Source organism: Phyllobates terribilis, unplaced genomic scaffold (assembly GCF_046119375.1).
Source record: "Phyllobates terribilis strain yellow unplaced genomic scaffold, ASM4611937v1 Scaffold_1__5_contigs__length_1240528914, whole genome shotgun sequence".
Lineage (NCBI taxonomy): Eukaryota > Metazoa > Chordata > Amphibia > Anura > Dendrobatidae > Phyllobates > Phyllobates terribilis.
In genome coordinates, this window is record NW_027362761.1 from 723,229,789 (window position 1) to 723,248,150 (window position 18,362).

An 18,362-nucleotide genomic window follows, 5' to 3' on the forward strand; every position below is an offset into this window, starting at 1 on the left:
AACCACATAAATAGTTCCGCCACTGGTTTGACCACCCTGAGCCACGGAACCGGGTCGCCGCCACGAAGACTACAACCACCAGCATCCACCAAAAAGGGTCCGGCTCCGGGTGTCCCAAGGCCCAGGGGGTGCATCAGAACATTTTCATCACCTTTCACAATCACCAATGGGACAAGGCAGGGATGTCCTCTGTCCCCTCTCTTATACATCCTAGTGACGGAGCACCTGCTCTCATCAATTCGCCATAACCCCAATATTAGGTGGATTGAGGTGGGAGGCACCGAGTACAAGTGCTCTCTATTTGCTGATGATGTCCTAGTATATATCACTCAATCACATATATCCATCCATGCTGTTATGGCTGAAATAGATCACTTTGTTACATGGTCAAATTTTAAAATCAATGCAGCGAAGTCTGAGGCCCTCGATGTCTCCCTCCCCAAATCCATATAGGATTCCATCCAGTCCAACTTTCCCTTTGCCTGGCCCTCACAGGGTATCAAATACTTAGGAATTCCTATTCATAGAGACCTCTCCCATCTATGTTATCTTAATTTTGGGCCCTTTATTGAACAACTCCATACAGACCACGGTTGGCAAGTTAGAACTGTAAGATTCACTACGTGAACCACTGGTGTTTTGTGGAAAACCACATGTACACTGCGTTCCAAATTATTATGCAAAAAGTGTTTAGGAGTGATAAGGGAAGAATTTGTTTGTTTGTCAGTTAAACTCATTGATGGTGATGTGTGTCAGGGCTCTTTATATCACTGTAAGCAATTGCAGACACCTGTGCTAATTAGTTTGGCAGGTGTGTCCAATGAAAGGCAAGACTACTTAACAAGGCTGTCTCACATTATTAAGCAGCCTACATTTTCTGCCAAAATGGGAAAGAAAAAGGATGTGTCGGCTGCTGAGAAGCAACAAATTGTGGAGTGTTTAGGTCAAGGCATGACTACAATCAACATTGTGCGATGATCAGGATGAAGTGTCTTGGCAATCAAGAAGTATGTAGCTGATTCACAGTACACACGTGTGCGTGCTGATAAGGGCAAATTGAGGACTCTTTCCTACAGGCAATTACGTCTGGTTGGAAGAGCAGCGGCAAAAAAGCCTTGTCATAGCAGCAGACAAGTTTTTGAAGCTGCTTGTGCCTCCAACGTCCCCCGAACAACAAGATGCAGGGTCCTTCAGAGGTTTGCAGCTGTGCATACGCCATCCTGTCGACCTCCTCTATCCACTTCACACAAGCAGAAACGGCTCCAGTGGGCCAAACATTACATGAAGACTGATTTCAAAACTGTTTTGTTCACGGATGAGTGCCGTGCAGCGCTCGATGGTCCAGATGGATGGAGTGGAGGATGGCTGGTTGATGGACACCCCATGCAAACACGGCTACAGCGCCAACAAGGAGGAGGTGGAGTAATGTTTTGGCCTGGAATCATGGGGAGAGAGATTGTCGGCCCCTTTAGGATCCCTGAAGGCGCTAAAGATGAACTCCATAATGTATGTGGATTTTCTCAAACAGCACTTCCTGCCATGGTTCAAGAAGAAGAACCGTGTATTTCACAGCAAGATCATTTTTCTGCATGATAATGCACCATCTCATGCTGCACATAAAACATCTGCATCTCTGGCTGATATGGGCATAAAAGGGGACAAACTTATGGTGTGACCCCCATGCTCCCCTGACCTGTACCCCATTCAGAACCTTTGGAGCATCATTAAAAGGAGTGTCTATGATGGCGGGAGGCAGTTCACATCTAAGCAACAGCTCTGGGAGGGTATTCTGTCCTCATGCAAAACAATTGAAGCAGAAACCATCCAAAACCTGACAAATTCAATGGACGAGAGAGTTCAGAAGCTCCTTTCGAACAAGGGGTCCTATGTGAAAATGTAACATCACCTAGAATAAAGTTTTGAGTTGAAAACTGTTTGATTTCAGTTTCTAACAACCTGCTAATGCTTATAATTTCAAAAATGACCATTTTTTTGGTCTTTATTAAAATGAAAAGGTTGATCGAAAAGTTTGGGGGATCTAAGAGTGTGGCAACCCAGTAGTCATGATTACTTCGAATTCTGACAATATGAGGGTCATGCTGCAGGTAGTGCAGCAAGAAGGCACTTATGTGTCTTGCGCATCTCGGAGCCCCAAAATTATTTTCCGGGCTAGATGCAGCTAAAAATTATTATTAATTTTAAATCTGGTGAAGCTTTAGTATAGATGGCCTAATAGGATCAGTGCTGCACACTGCTACAAAGCCCAAATTATTTTCCAGCCAGGATGCAGATAAACATGATTAGTAATTTGAAAGCTTAAAACGGTTGGTAGGGTGATTTTAACCAATCATCAAGCTTTTACTCTCCCCAGGATGACACAGGGGTAGAAAAGTCGTTTCGGATCCATGATTTGTTCATCTTTATGAACGTGAGTCTGTCTACATTATCAGTGGAGAGCCGCGTGCGCTTATCTGTCAGCACACCACCAGCAGCGCTGAACACACGTTCAGACAGAACGCTGGCTGCGGGGCATGACAAGATCTCCAAGGCGTAAGTGGCTAGCTCTGGCCATTTATCCAGATTGGAAGCCCAAAAAGAGCAAGGGTCCAGTGACACAGTCGTGGCTTCAATGTTTACTTGGAGATACTCCTGTACCATCGTCTCTAGGCGTTGACTATGTGTCAGACTTCTTGTCTCCTGTGGCCTTGCAAAGGATGGGCTAAAAAAGTGGTGAAATGATTCCGCAAAATTGATGTTACCAGCAGATACTGTGGTTCTGTTACGGTTTGAGTGCTGAACACTTGACGGTCCCACGGTTGGCAAGTTGGAACTGTGAGATTCACTACGTGCACCACTGGTATTTTGTGGAAAAGCACATGTAAGATTCTGCAACAGTCTCTGCTGATACTCCTGCATGCGTGCATCCCTTTCTATGGCAGGAATAATTTCTGCAAATTTACTTTTGTACCGGGGATCTAACAGTGTGGCAACCCAGTAGTCAGGATTATTTCTAATTCTCACAATTCGAGGGTCATGTTGCAGGTAGTGCAGCAAGAAGGCACTCATGTGTGTTGCGCATCCAGGAGCACCAAGTCCCTGTTGTGTTGGTGGCGAGGTAACAATCATGCTTCCTTCCTCTGTCCTCTCCCCCCAACCTCGCACAACAGAAATGTGATCAAGGTCTCCCTCATCTGATGAGTCTTCCATCAGTTCGTCCTCCACTTCTTCCTGGGCTCCTGCACCTTCCTCACTAGTTTGGCTGCTACCATGCGCCCTGGTAAAACCATCTCCCCCACCCTCACATGCCTGCCGCCTTGGTGCTGCCGACCGTCTGGACCTTGCAGATGTTAGCCCTTCCGCATACAACTCCTCCTCCTCTACTTCCTCCACCTCCTCTTGTGCCACCACCTGACTCCGAATTCTGTTTAACATGTGCTCCAGCATGTAAATCACCGGAATAGTCATGCTGATAATGGCATCGTCAGCACTAAACATCTTCGTCGCCATTTCAAAACTGTGCAGAAGGGTGCATAGGTCCCTGATCTGAGACCACTCCTCCAGCGTGATTTGCCCCACCTCTGAATCTCGTTGGCCCAGGCTATACGTCAGAACGTATTGCACCAGGGCTTGTCGGTGCTGCCACAGTCGCTGCAACATGTGCAGAGTTGAATTCCACCGGGTAGGCACATCGCATTTTAGCCGGTGAAGTGGCAGGCCCAATGACTTCTGTAGAGATGTAAGTCGCTGAGCTGCGTGATGCGAACGGCGGAAGTGAGCACACAGCGACCGTGCCCTCTGCAGAAGGCCATCTAGTCTGGGATAGTGGGCTAAAAATTGCTGGACAACCAGGTTCAACACGTGAGCCATACAAGGCACGTGTGTGACATTGCCCCGGCGAAGGGCCGCACCCAGGTTTGCAGCATTGTCGCACACGGCCTTCCCTGGTTTCAGGTCCATTGGAGACAACCATTCATGAAATTGGTTCTCCAGAGCTGACCACAACTCCTCAGCTGTGTGACTCACATTTCCCAGACATTTCAATGTAAAAACCGCCTGATGACGTTGAGCCCTACTGCCAGCATAGTAAGGAGGTGTGCAGGATCCCTTCTGCGCAGTTAGAAAGCTTGTGGCATGACCAGACAGGCTTTGGGTGCAGGTGGAAGACCGAGAGGAGGTTGAGGAGGCAGAAGCAGTGGAGGAACTTTGACATAAAGAGGATTGACGCACAACTCGTGGGGACGGCAAGACTTGGACAGCAGCCCCTTGTCCTGCTGTCACCATAGTTACCCAGTGCCCAGTCAGCGACATGTAACGCCCCTGTCCATGCCTACTCGTCCAAGTGTCTGTGGTGAAATGCACCCTGTCACACATAGAGTTTCTCAAAGAAGCGGTGATGTTGTGTGCGACATGCTGGTGGAGCGCAGGCACACCTTTCTTTGAGAAGTAGTGCCGACTGGGCATCTGGTACTGGGGCACTGCGACGGACATAAGGTCTCGAAAATCCTCTGTGTCCACCAGGCGGAAAGGCAGCATTTCTGTAGCCAAGAGCTTGCAGATGGTGAAATTCAACCTCTTAGCTTTCTCATGGCTAGGAGGAAATGGTCTTTTACTTGTCCACATCTGAGGGACCGAGGGCTGGCTATTGTGCTTAGACGGGGTTGATAAGGGTGTCCCCGGCAAACTGCCGGTCTGTGAGGAAGATGCAGGCGGACATGTTAGGTTGCCTTGATACAAATGTGGTGCTATCGATGTCGGACAGCGCTCAACACCAGCTGGTGTTACCACCTCCAAAGAAAATGATGACCTGCCAATCACGCTGGCTGTTGCGGGTAAAGAGGTGGCAGGTCTGCGCCCCAAAACAGGTGTGACTGCTGTCCCCCCAGTCAAAGAGGATGAAGAGGCCGCGGATGCACAAGATATGGCAGACGGTGGTTGGCCCGGCCGGCTAGGCCGCATTGTAGCACACTGAGCTTCCTACTGCAACTTATTCTTCATGTCCATGTGCCGGTTCATGCATGAAGTACTCAAACTATGTATTTTTTGGCCTCTACTTAGCTTTTGCTGACAAATGTTACAGATAACACGAGTTGGGTCATCTTTATCGATCTGAAAAAATGCCCAGGCTATGCAAGGGTTAGCACCCATGCGACCTGAAGAGCCACCACGACTTGTGGTGAGAGGCAGAGTTGTGTTTGAGGATGCAGTTGTTGACGTGCTTCCAGTACTACGTCTCTGTCCAGGAAGGCGCAACCTGACCTCGTCGTCACTAGCATCTTCCTCCACCTCCTCTGCTGACCTCATCTCTTGGCTGACTGTGGGTTGACAGTAAGTGGGATCTCCAACCTCATCATCATCACCCTGTGTGTTATCACACCCGTCGTCCTCAGAGCCAACCTGTTCCTGCCCTGACAAAAAACTAAAGTTGTCGCTCCAATCAGGTATTTGAGTCTTATCATCGTCTTCCTCATTGTCTCCACCAACAGGAGTTACAGTTTGGGAATGAGGGTCTACATTATGGTCAGAACCTTCTGCGTCTGGTCCTGGATCCGACTCATAAAGATTCTGGGCATCAGTGCAGATCATATCCTCGTCTGGATTCACAGAAGCGCTGGAGTCGACCTCTGATTCCCAGGCTATAGTATGAGTAAACAGCTCTGCAGACTCAACCATCTGTTCTACCTCATACTCAGACGGGCAGCTGGAGATTTGGGAGCTGTGAGGAAGCAAGTGCGATTTGGGTGACACCTTTGAGGACTGGAGTATTTGTGATGTTGAAGTTGATGTGGAGGAGAGCCCACTTAAAGGAGCACTTGATATCCGTTGAAGCACCTGCTGTTTTTGTGCCTCATCTGGAATTTGTAGCGATTGGCGTGGCCGTAAGAAAGGGATCTTATCACATTGTCCGCTAAAAGAAGTAGACATTTTAGTTTGGCTGGAAGATGGTCTTTCTTCTGCAGATGTTACTGTTGCTTTAACACCTACCCCACGGACACAACCTTTTTTCCCCTTCCCAACACGCCTATTCCCCTTTCCACCAGCAGCAGGCCTTTTTCCACTCATTTTGGTGGTTAACTAATTCACAACTCTGGAGTTGTTTGCACAAAAAAACAATGGATGGTAACCGAGCAGAGCTGAGTGGCCAAACTGTGGTATTAGGCCAAAACTATTGGCTGGGTTAGATGCAGAAAAAAATTATATTCAATTTGCAACCTGATGGAGGTCAGTATAGATGGACTAATACAACAAGTCCCACACACAGCTAGAAGCCCAATATTTTTTCAGAGGTAGATGCAGAAAAAAATATATTCAGTTTGCAACCTGATGGAGGTCAGTATAGATGGATTAATAGAACAAGACCCACACACAGCTAGAAGCCCAATATTTTTTCAGAGGTAGATGCAGAAAAAAATATATTCAGTTTGCAACCTGATGGAGGTCAGTATAGATGGACTAACAGAGAAAGTCCCACACACTACTAGAAGGCCAAATATTTTTTCAGAGCTAGATGCAGAAAAAAATTATATTCAGTTTGCAACCTGATGGAGGTCAGTATAGATGGACTAATACAACAAGTCCCATACACAGCTAGAAGCCCAAATATTTTTTTAGAGGTACTGTAGATGCAGATAAAAATTATTTTTAATTTGCAACCTGATGGAGGTCAGTATAGATGGACTAATAGAGAAAGTCCGACACACTACTAGAAGGCCAAATATTTTTTCAGAGCTAGATGCAGAAAAAAATTATATTCAGTTTGCAACCTGATGGAGGTCAGTATAGATGGATTAATAGAACAAGACCCACACACAGCTAGAAGCCCAATATTTTTTCAGAGGTAGATGCAGAAAAAACTATATTCAGTTTGCAACCTGATGGAGGTCAGTATAGATGGACTAACAGAGAAAGTCCCACAAACTATTAGAAGGCCAAATATTTTTTCAGAGCTAGATGCAGAAAAAAATTATATTCAGTTTGCAACCTGATGGAGGTCTGTATAGATGGATTAATAGAACAAGACCCACACACAGCTAGAAGCCCAATATTTTTTCAGAGGTAGATGCAGAAAAAAATATATTCAGTTTGCAACCTGATGGAGGTCAGTATAGATGGACTAATACAACAAGTCCCACACACAGCTAGAAGCCCAAATATTTTTTCAGAGGTACTGTAGATGCAGATAAAAATTATTTTTAATTTGCAACCTGATGGAGGTCAGTATCGATGGACTAATAGAGAAAGTCCGACACACTGCTAGAAGGCCAAATATTTTTTCAGAGCTAGATGCAGAAAAAAATTATATTCAGTCCCACACACTGCTAGAAGGCCAAATATTTTTTCAGAGCTAGATGCAGTTTGCAACCTGATGGAGGTCAGTATAGATGGACTAATAGAATGATGCTATGCCCAAAAGATTTTACTTCACTAGGTACAGTAAAAAAATTGGTATTCTATACACAGGTGTTATATCTTGCAACACAGATAGGCTACTCCACTGACTAACACACTCTGCAATAGGCCTAAAAGGATTAGCTTTGCTAGATTCAGCCAAATGCTGTGAAAAAAACTTGCACAGCACTGGCACAGACCTGCCTGGCAAAAACTGATAGGAACTGATGTAACCTAGTCCTGAAAAGGACTCCAATTACAATTAGTCTTTACTCCCACAACCTATCTATTTAAGAGCACAGACCTGCCTGATAAAAGTCGTAGGAAATGCTGTAACCTAGTCCTTAAAAGGACTGCAATCACAACTATTCCCTACTCCCAAGCTATCTGTATATTTGTGCGAAAATTGGCTTGAAATTAACAAGGTATAGCGCGCACAGCAACAGCGGTGCCGTCTAACACGCAGCTGCAGCAGTGAGAAAATGGTGGCGACGGGGAAAATGGCTTGGTCTTATAGGGCAAGGACATGTGACATACACTGCCAATGACACATGCCCTTGCTTGTGTGAAAAAAAGCACTTCGCTCCGTGTGTGCGCTGCTGATAGGCTGACAGATTGCACCTCCCCACTGTAAATGCGGGAAAGAGAAAAAAAAATGGAGATCTTCATTGTTCCTGCAGAGATCCATCCCCTGCCCCTCCCCCCACCCCGCTGTACACTCAAACTGCGTATTAACATTAATTTTCATCATTACTGAGAAAAAATCCAGTTATGATTTTGGTGCACGAACAGTTATCGAACATAACCTCGAACAGCCGAATTTTTCTCAAATTGTTCGTGTTCGCCGAACGGCTCGAACACCGCCCAAAACAGCTCGAATTTGAGATTGGCGAACAGTTCGAGTAGAACAACGCTCATCTCTAGTCAGAAGGTGCTTGGCATTCCCTCCCCGGGAACCCAAGTGTATGACATCAATGCCTCGCACTTTCAGTGTTCGGGGGTCACAATTATGGACTGCCCTGAAGTGACGTGGCAGGGTCTTGAGCTCTCGGGGATCGGACACAGACCGAGCCGCACCATTGTCCCGCATGTGTTCACGGACCCTGATTCTTTGCTCCCTTGTAGTAAGTCCCACATAAATCAATTGGCACCCACATGTGGCGTAATACACCACATGAGTGGTGCCACAGGAGATGTAATTACAAATATTAAATTTAGGAGAGCCATCAGAGGCCGTGAAAGACGTGCACTGCAGGACATTGGCGCAGGCGGCACAGTGGCCGCACGGAAATGTGCCCACCGTGGGTCCGCGGGACCCAAAAGGATTTGAAGGGGGGGACGTAATGACTAGAAACCAACAGATCACCCAGGTTATTAGCCCGCTGAGGTGTCATTAGTGGATACTTTCCCAAGGAATCACGTAGGGAGGGCTCCGCATCGAGAACACTCCAATGACGGGAGAGGATCCGGCACATTGCCCCCCACTCATGATTGAATGTGGAGATGTAGCGGATCCTCTCCGGTGTCCCTCGTTTTTGTATTGTGGAAGGGTATATCAGATAGTTACGGGGAGTACCCCGTGACCTCGCATATCCACGGCCGATGCAGCGGTTACTATAACCGCGTTGCCAAAAACGCTCCGCCAGATCTGAGGCCTGTTTTTCAAAGTTAGAATCTGTGGAGCAAATCCGCCTCATCCTAAGGAATTGTCCGACCAGGATGGCCCGAATCGTATGGGAATCATGTGCAGAGGCAGCGTGTATCAAAGAGTTGACTGAGGTAGGTTTTATGAAAACGTCAGTCTGAATCCGAAAATCAGAATCTACCTCAAGGGTGACGTCCAGAAAATCAATTCATTTGTGATGATATAAATAAGTCAACTTGATAGCACGATTATTAGAGTTAAGCCATAGCATAAAATCATCGAGCTCCTCCACCGTCCCCTGCCAAAAGAATAGAACATCATCTATGGATCTCAGCCATGACACGACGCGGTCCGCACCCTGTACACCCTCGTCGTCAAAGATCTCTCTCTCCCAAGCGCCCAGGAAGGGATTGGCGTACGAGGGGGCACGGGCCGCCCCCATCACCGTGCCACGCCTTTGTAGATACACTGTATCTTTAAATAAGAAATAGTTGTGGCAGAGGACGAATTGGAGGAGCTCAAGGATGAATTCCCTTGACGGGCTGTCCAGGTCGTAGGTTCCCAGAAAGAGGCGGGCCGCAGACAGGCCCAGATCGTGGCTGATGCAAGTATAAAGACTCTCAACATCGGCCGTGACTAGGAGAGTACCATCCGTCACAAGGACGCCGTCAACCCGCGTAAGGACGTCCGTTGTGTCCTTGATATATGATGGAAGTGTTTCAACAAATAGGGCCACAAAGACCGCCCAATCCTGACACGATCGAACGTCCCGGTGGGTTGAGGGCGTCCTTGTGAATTTTAGAGAGTAAATAGAAGGTGGCAGTTTTTGGAAAATTAACCGTTAAAGCCTCAACAGTCCGCTTATCAATAATACCCTGTTCACAGGCATGGCCCAGGATCCCCTGGAGTGCAGCAGAGAAGAAGGCCGTGGGATTATACGATAATCTAGAATATGTGTAGGTATCCCTTAGTTGGTGTAAGGCCTCCCTCTCATATTTGGAGCAGGGCCACAGTACGATATTCCCTCCCTTGTCCGCTGGCTTGATAACAATATCTTACAGTGATTGTAGTTGATGTATCGCCGCGCGTTGCGAATAAGTAAGATTATCATATTGTCTCCGTGTAGGGAGACGTCTGAGATCTTCAGTCACTAGACATACAAAGATCTCAATTGCAGGGCTCTGTGACAAGGGAGGGAATCGCGTAGATCTAGGATAACGTGGCTGTGGTAACCCACCTGTTGTGGGGGGTTGTTCCTGCCCCAACAGGAGGTCCTCCAAGTTCTTCAAGGCCTCTCTCTCTGCCGCAGTCACAGGGTCACCCTCACCATGCGACCTAGAATATAATTTTTTAAGGATAAGTTTCCGTGTGAACAGATGGAGGTCCTTTAGGGCAGTAAAATAATTAAAGGCATTGGTAGGTGCAAAAGATAAACCCAAACCAAGGACCTCCGTCTGTGCTTTGGTCAATACATGGGTGGATAAGTTCACGATATGGAGCCCTCCCTGGGGATCACTAACCTGGTAAGTGGTGGTACGTTTTCTCCTATTGTTAAGTCTTGTTTGAATTCTCGGCAACAATTGATCCTCTGATCCAGAACGGTCACCCGGGTTCTCCAAAGATATGGGATCCCCATTTGAGGCCGTTGAAGCGACCGATGTCGATCTAGAACGTGAGAATGGGTTATTACGGGATCTAGGGCGTGATCTGTCAGGAGGCATACACCATCTATAGACATTCCGGGATTGTTTGTCATGTAAGTCCCGTTGAAACTTTTTAATTTATTAGCATCTATTTCTTTAACCCATTTCTGACATTCCAGATCGACCTCATCGTTCAACCGCCTCAATTTGGCAGTATCCATTTCCTTCTTGAACTGAACTTGTAATTGTTCAATTTCAGTCTCCATCTCATTGAGAGATGTCTCATTCAGTTCCTTTAATAATTTGAGGAATTTATTGTTTGGGTCAGTACAATTATAGCGATACCCGATTTATATAATTTTTTATGTTTTGCTACATTTGCATAATAAAAACAACATTTAACAAAAATTTAATTCATTTTGCATCACCGTATTTTGAGAGATTTTTTATTTTTTTGCCGAAAGAGCCATACTTGGGGCTTATTTTTTGAGGGATTATGCCAATGCTGCAGGGTGTCAGCTTTAATATAGAGCTGTCACCCAACTGGGGAGAGCTATACACTAATTCCTCAGCACTGTGAAAAAGTGGCGCTGAGGAATATGGCCCCTTAATGACCGCCATGAAAAGGTGTATTGGCAGTAGGTAATGGGGTAAATGACAATCTTGCCTCCTTTTTCATGTTAGATGTATAAGATAACCATGTAGAAGACTTAGGGGCCGATACATTAAAGCGAAAACTTTTGACATTTTCCCCAGTTTCTTGAAGCTTTGACCAAAATTGAGTGGAACAGGAGAGGATTTGGGTGGAACAGGGCATGGCTGTCTTTGAAGTAACATTTCTGGTGAGGTGAATAGAAGTGCATTCCACAGATAAAATGCACCAAATTCATTAAGTGGCATGCACCAAATGAATTCGGTGCATCTTATTCCTGCCCGGATCTCATTAAGACTGGAATACAAAATGGCAGTCTTAATAAATCTGGGCCCTATCATAGTCTGATCTCTACAGCTAGTAGTATAGCAGCTGGTGTCAGAAGGAAGTAAAATTATAATAGGATGGAATTCACTAAGGCCCCTATGTATGCCCTACGAAAAGGTGATAAGTATTGAGGAATATATTGCTCTAAAGTTAGGTGGGCCAAAGATAAGTGATGCTTAAGAAACCTGAAGGAAGATAATATTGATTTATGGAGCAAACGTACATTCCTCAACAATGAAATTGCAACATCAAGAAAGAAAAGTCATGGAGTAGGGAGAATCATAAAATTGATAGACATGTTAATGACATGCAAATGATGAAAAAATGGAAGCATAATTTTCAAAACATCTCGATTTACTCAGTATAGACCGTGAGCACCATGAGTAGAAATACACACACTTACACACTGTGACATGTTATCAATAAGATTATTAATCGTTGGCTGAGAAATGTTGTGCTAAGTGGAATACACTTAGGCAAGCAAATCATCATGATTTTTCTGGAAACCTCGTAGGCAACGCCATGAAGAAGTCTTCACAGGTAAATGTATAAGAGTCCCAGGGGCCGTTTTTTAACACAACAACGCCTTGTCCCATGTTACTCATGCTACTGTGAGAACCTTTGCCATTTATTTATTGGAGAACAGGTAAGACTGTTGGGAGACTGAGAAGGCTTTAACTGAGTGAGACACTCAGAAGGTAACTGGTATGAGCATGCACATAACTGAGACCCATAAAGAGGCCTTCAATAGTGTGTGGCAGAATAGAGGTGGTGGCAATAGCCTAAGCACACAATTGTCCACAAAGTGGGAGAGGTTGCATAAGTATTGTGCCTCCATATTGAATGACTGAAAATGAAATCAAGTTAAATTGATTCATTTGGTTTCTTGATGAGGAGCCAATGAATGCTTTGAACATGCTACAGTGGCCGCAATGACATCCAGTCTTTGCCTCATTACGTTAAAATGTATTAACGCCAAAACAGTTCAAAGTGGCTCATAGATCTGGCAAGATGTTCAGGGGATGAGCCTCTGACCGTTGGCCACCACTGGTAAGTTGAATGAGTATTTGCTTTATGGTGGCCCAGGAAATACCATTAAGTTGACAAAATTGTAAGCAGTAATTGTCATGTATGTTTCATTTTTTAATCCCTGCTGTATATTAATCTATATATTCTTATAAGAAATAAAAAAAAATTATGTATGCAATTAAGCTATTTAATATTCATTATTTTATTTTATAGGCAGACATATTTTTGTTGTACACCTCTGAACCAAACAGCCTATGTTATGTGGAGACAGCAGATATAGATGGGTAAGAATTTGCTAAATTTAATTTTCTAGAATAAAAGAGACTGTACTCATTTGGCTATATTTTTCTTTGAGATATCACAAGTTCTGCAATAATACAATTTTTCCTATGCTTTCAGCAAGAAAGTGATTGTAGATCAGCTTAAAAAATTTGAGACTAACACAATTTTTTTACTTCCGAAATGTTTGCTGCTTCAGTTTTTATAGTGGCATTTGTATTATTATTATTGTATTAACTGTACAGTAGGTGATTATGAAGTGTAATCAGATGAGTCATTCTTTGCATGAAAATTCGTTTAATCACAAAGAAAACATTTCTACTGAATTTCTGCCCTTTCACAAAATGACCTGATTATATAATTTCAGTGATCTTTTCGTAAACTCAGAAAAAAAGCATTAATGAGGAATAGGCAGCTGATATCTCACTGTAATGCTGATTGAATTATAAGAGCAGACTGGTTGCATTATAAGGGTACTGGTGCTTGAAATTGTTGTCTTATTCTGTTAACCATGGTTACTTCCAAGCAAATACGTGTAGTCATCATTTCTTTGCGTCACTAGGGCTTTACAGACAAGGACATTGCTGCCTGTAAGATTGCCCTTAAATCAACAATTTATCGGATCATCAAGAACTTCAAAGAGAGAGGTTCAATTGTTGTGAAGATGGGTACATGGCATCCAAGAAAGTCCAGCAAGTACCAGGACCATCTCCTAGAGATGATTCAGCTATGGGATCGGTGCAACTCCAGTGCAGAGCTTATTTAGGACTGGCACCAAACAAATGTCAGTGCCACTACAAGCACAGTGAGGCAAAGGCTTTTGTAGGCTAACTTGGTATATGCATGTGTTATTTTTTGGCTTGTGACATTGTGCGCCATCATGTTGGAAAAAGCATTGTACATCACCATGTCTCTCCTACATCATTGGGAGATATTGCACTTGGAGAATGTTTAAATACCATTTTTATTCATGGCACTGTTCTTAGACAAAATTGTGAGTGAACCCACTTCCTTGCATAAAAAGCAACCCCACATGTGAATGGTCTCAGGGTGCTTTACCTTTGACATTGTCAGGACTGTGTCATGGGTGTATCATGTTTGACAGACAGTCATTCTGGATCCAGCTGTAGAAGGTCACTGTGCTTGGCTTTGCAGACTCCCTCTTGATCCTTTTATCTCTGGAGTGTAGTCGTATTCTTCTCTCGCAAGGACCCAGCAGTGATATCCCCCTTCTGCTGCTAATTGACCCACCCTTGCTTGATATATAAAAACCCTCAGTGTCTCCAGAGAGTCACCGGTGAGTGTACTATTTTCCCCTGCTCAGGTCTGGAGTACTAGCAGTCGGCTAGTTTCTTCTTGGAGCTTCTTGGTGGATTATCTTCTCTCTGGTGTCTTCTCAAGCTAAATGTCCCCCTTGTCTGTTTTCCTTGTTGGTCTTTAGTTGCAGTGGGGGCTGACTAGTGCTCACCCCTTCCCCTCCCTACCTAGGGCCTAGCTTCAGGGACAGTTAGGGATTAGGTATCCTTCTCGGTGATAGGTGTGCAACTTATTTAGGGACGGTAGGGGAGTCAGGGTGTTGTAAGATCTGCCTTGGGGTCTCAACTCTCCCTTTCCCTAGTGTTGGGCTTTCCCCCTTTTTCCATCGTTGTACACTTGGTCCTCCCCTCACCTAGCGGGACATTATGGTAACTCTCACCTTTTCTTCTCTGGACAATCATTCTTCCTGACGTCTCAAACATTGTAAAGGGGACTTCATAAAAGAAAATAACTTTCCACGAAGTATGGGGATTGGACTGTAGAGGATTAAGGTATAATTTTTTTTCACTGATGAAGTCCCCTAAAGGCTGTGTGCCCACGATGCGTTTTTTAAGGGTTTCCGCAGAGGCAATTCCGCTGCAGAAATGCTTAAAAACGCTTGGTAGAAGGCCCGCCATGTTCCCTAATGATAATACGCATGTGCTGTGCACATGCTGCAGAAATTTCCGCTGCGGATTATCATTGCGGAAAAAAGCGCAGCACTAGCAATTATTTTGCGGAAGCGCTGCATTTTCGCTGCCATTGACTTGCATTGGAACGCATGGAATCTGCATCACTGCATCTGTACATGCGGAATCCATTCGTTTCAATGTGCGGATGGTACCCGGGTTTGGAGAAAAGGAGACTCTCCTCAGGACCTGGGTACCATAGAACCTGTAAAAAGAAGAATAAAATAAAAAATAAATATTATACTTACCTTCTGATGGCCCCCGGTGAGCTTGTCTTGGCTTGCCGGCAGCTCGCGGTAGACTAAAGGACCTGCGCTGACGTCATAGTCATGTGACGGGTCACACGACCACTGATGTCGGCAGGTCCTTATATCTACCGCGAGCTGCCGCAAGCAGAGACAAGCACACCGGGGGCCATCAGAAGGTAAGTATACATTTATTTTTTATTATTTTACATTCTCTCCACTGTACATTCCGAATATCCCAGTCTCCTCTATCCAGCCCATTGATTTCTATACAGCAGTTAGCTGGCTCACTTCTCTCCACCTCCCTCTCAGCTTCTGACAAGCTACTGTTAAAAATCTTGCAAAATTACCAGCCCCTTGCTTGGGCTGGTTTCAGAGCAGGTCTCCTAATCAAATCTCTTACTGTCTGCAGCGATAGCATTGTACACTCCAGAATAAACCACTGATGACTGAATATGTTACATCAGATTTTGTGCTTAGCCTTAGAGTTCTACTAATACTACATTTCTGCTACTCACTAGAACTTTTAGTCAAGGAGGAATGCCTGCTCTGCCAGACACTAGGACGTGAGAAAACTGGAAAGCTCTGTGCTGTTTAAGAGACAACTTGAAATATCCCTTTTACTCATTCATAGTTGTAAGACTATGTTCACACTGCATTTTTGCTGCGTTTTCCTCTGCATTTTTTCAGCGCGGAAATGCACCAAAAATGCTAAGTAATCCATGTGCCAGCTAATGCAATGACAATCCTCAAGTGTTGTGCACATGACCAGGAATTTTCCTGTCAGGATTGTCATTGCGTTTAAATCTGCAGCATGTCAATTCTTTGTGCGTTTCTGCAGCATTTTTCACCCATAGACTTGAATTGAGACAGGCAAATCCGCAGCAAAAATGCAGGTATAAATATATTTGCGGATTTGCTGCGGATGTTTGTTGCACATTTGACTGACTCAATTCATGTCAATGAGTCAAAAATGCAGCAGAAAACGCCTCAGAAACGCACTGATAACAGTGGGAGCAGGCGCGGCTGAGTGGAGAAGTAGTTTCCTAAGCTGGCATCGTGTGTTGTGTAAAAAAAAAAGAAGAAAAAAGCAAAAGTAAATCTATATTAAAATAAAAATAAACTTTATTCTCACCTGTCCGCCATCTTCCCTATGTCCCACGGCTACCCGATCACCCGGCAGTACACTGACGGGAGCGCGATTGCTTCCAGCAGTGTACATCGCTGCGCTGCTAGGACTGAGTTCACCAGAGTTCATCAGCTGAAGATCATTTTCCCACTCAACACTCATGTAGTAAGTGAGGCCACTAGCGCCTACGAGCTGATCTTCAGCTGATGAACTCCAGTGAACTCAGCCCCAGCAGCACAGCGATGTACAATGACAGGAGTGACAACACTCTTGTCAGTATATACAATGCGGTCTTCTAAAGCAGTCACATCAGTGATTGCTAGTGTGACTGCTGTAGAAGTGACCCGGAACGTCGTGGTGCACTGGAATTACATCATGACAGCAGACAGGTGAGGGATATGGTTGTTTTTTATTTTTGGTTTCTTACAGGAGACAGTGTTTTTTTATTTTTAAATAAAAGATTAAAACCATGTGGAATTTTATTTAAAATAAAAAACTTTATTCTGGCTGTGACTTTATTTGAAAAACGTCAAAACCTTACTACGGGGTTAGTATTGGAGGGCGTCTTATAGACACCAACCATTACTAACCTGGGCTTCATGTCACGTATTCAGGAAATTATTAAAAAAAAATTGACGTGGGGCTTCGCCCTATTTTTGTGTCCAGCCAGGTACAGCAGGCAGGAACGGGCTGCCCCCAACCACCAGCTGCCTATTTGTACCTGGCCGGACACAACAATATAGGGAAGCCCTTTTTTTTTTAATTATTTCATGAATTTCATGAAATAATTTAAAAAGAAAAAACGTGGGGCTTCGCCCTATTTTTGTGTCCAGCCAGGTACAACTAGGCAGCTGTGGGCTGGGATCCGCAGCGCAGGGAGGCCAAAGCTTTCTGCCCCCCCTGCTGCAAATTGGAGTCCGCAGCCACCCCAGAAAATGGCGCGTTCATAGAAGCGCCATCTTCTGGCGCTGTACCTAACTCATCCAGGGCCCTGGTGCGGTGGCTAACTGGGTAATAAAGGGGTTAGGGCCATCTTGGTATTATCAGCTGGCCCTAAGCCCGAAATTCATGTGGTCATGCCAATATTAGACATGACCGCCATGAATTTCTAGTAAAGTATTTAAAAAAAACACAGCACCCAGAATAAAGTCCTTTAACTGAAATAAACACACAATTTTTTAATGTTCTAAATTAAACCATACTTACCATCACGTCCATTCCAGCTGAAACCAATGTCTTCTGCAATAAAAGCAAAATAATAAACCAACATCATCCTTACCTTTCCATGGTTCCCAGGACGGCTCCAGCTCTGCTACATTCACATGACAGGCTGGATCGCAGCAGAAATCTGCCATCCAGCTTGCAATGCCGCAGACACTGAGAAGCGCAGGCATGCTTGCGCTCCTCAGTGTCTGGCTGTGACGGCATCCAGATGAGCTGAGTTCATGTCCAATGAACTCGGCTCACCTCATGCATGTCACTGACAGCGTGGGAAAATTCTCCTGCACATGCTTTCTGCTGTAATCCAGCCTGTCATGTGAATGTAGCAGAGCTGGAGCCGTCCTGGGAACCATGGAAAGGTAAGGATGATGTTGGTTTATTATTTTACTTTTATTGCAGTAGACATTGGCTTCAGCTGGAATGGGCGTGATGGTAAGTATGGTTTAATTTAGAACAATAAAAAATTGTGTGTTTATTTCAGTTAAAGGACTTTATTCTGGGTGTTTGTGTTTTTTTTTAACTTTGACTATGGGGTTAGTAATGGGGGTGTCTTATAGACGCCTCTCCATTACTAACCTGGGCTTGATGTCAGCTGGCATTATAAGCTGACATCAACCCCAGCCCTATTACCCCACTGCCACCGCTACAGGGCAGTGGGAAGAGCGAGGCTAAGTGCCAGAAATGGCGCATCCTATGGATGCGCCATTTCTGGGACAGCTGACGGCTGGTGTTTTTAGCCTGGGAGGGGGCCAATATTCATGGCACCCTTCCTGGGCTATTAATATCAGCCCCCAGCTGTCTGCCTAGCCTTTGCTAGCTAT

The 18,362-nt window shown here is 44.9% G+C and overlaps 1 protein-coding gene across 1 annotated transcript in view; it reads left to right on the plus strand.

Annotated features, from left to right (window-relative positions):
- Positions 1 to 18,362, plus strand: part of ATP8B3 (ATPase phospholipid transporting 8B3) — a 1,018,530-nt gene that overhangs the window by 413,856 nt on the left and 586,312 nt on the right. The window contains exon 8 of the mRNA XM_073686335.1: positions 12,896 to 12,966. Coding sequence (XP_073542436.1) covers positions 12,896 to 12,966 — 71 coding nt within the window. The remainder of the gene's footprint in view (positions 1 to 12,895; positions 12,967 to 18,362) is intronic.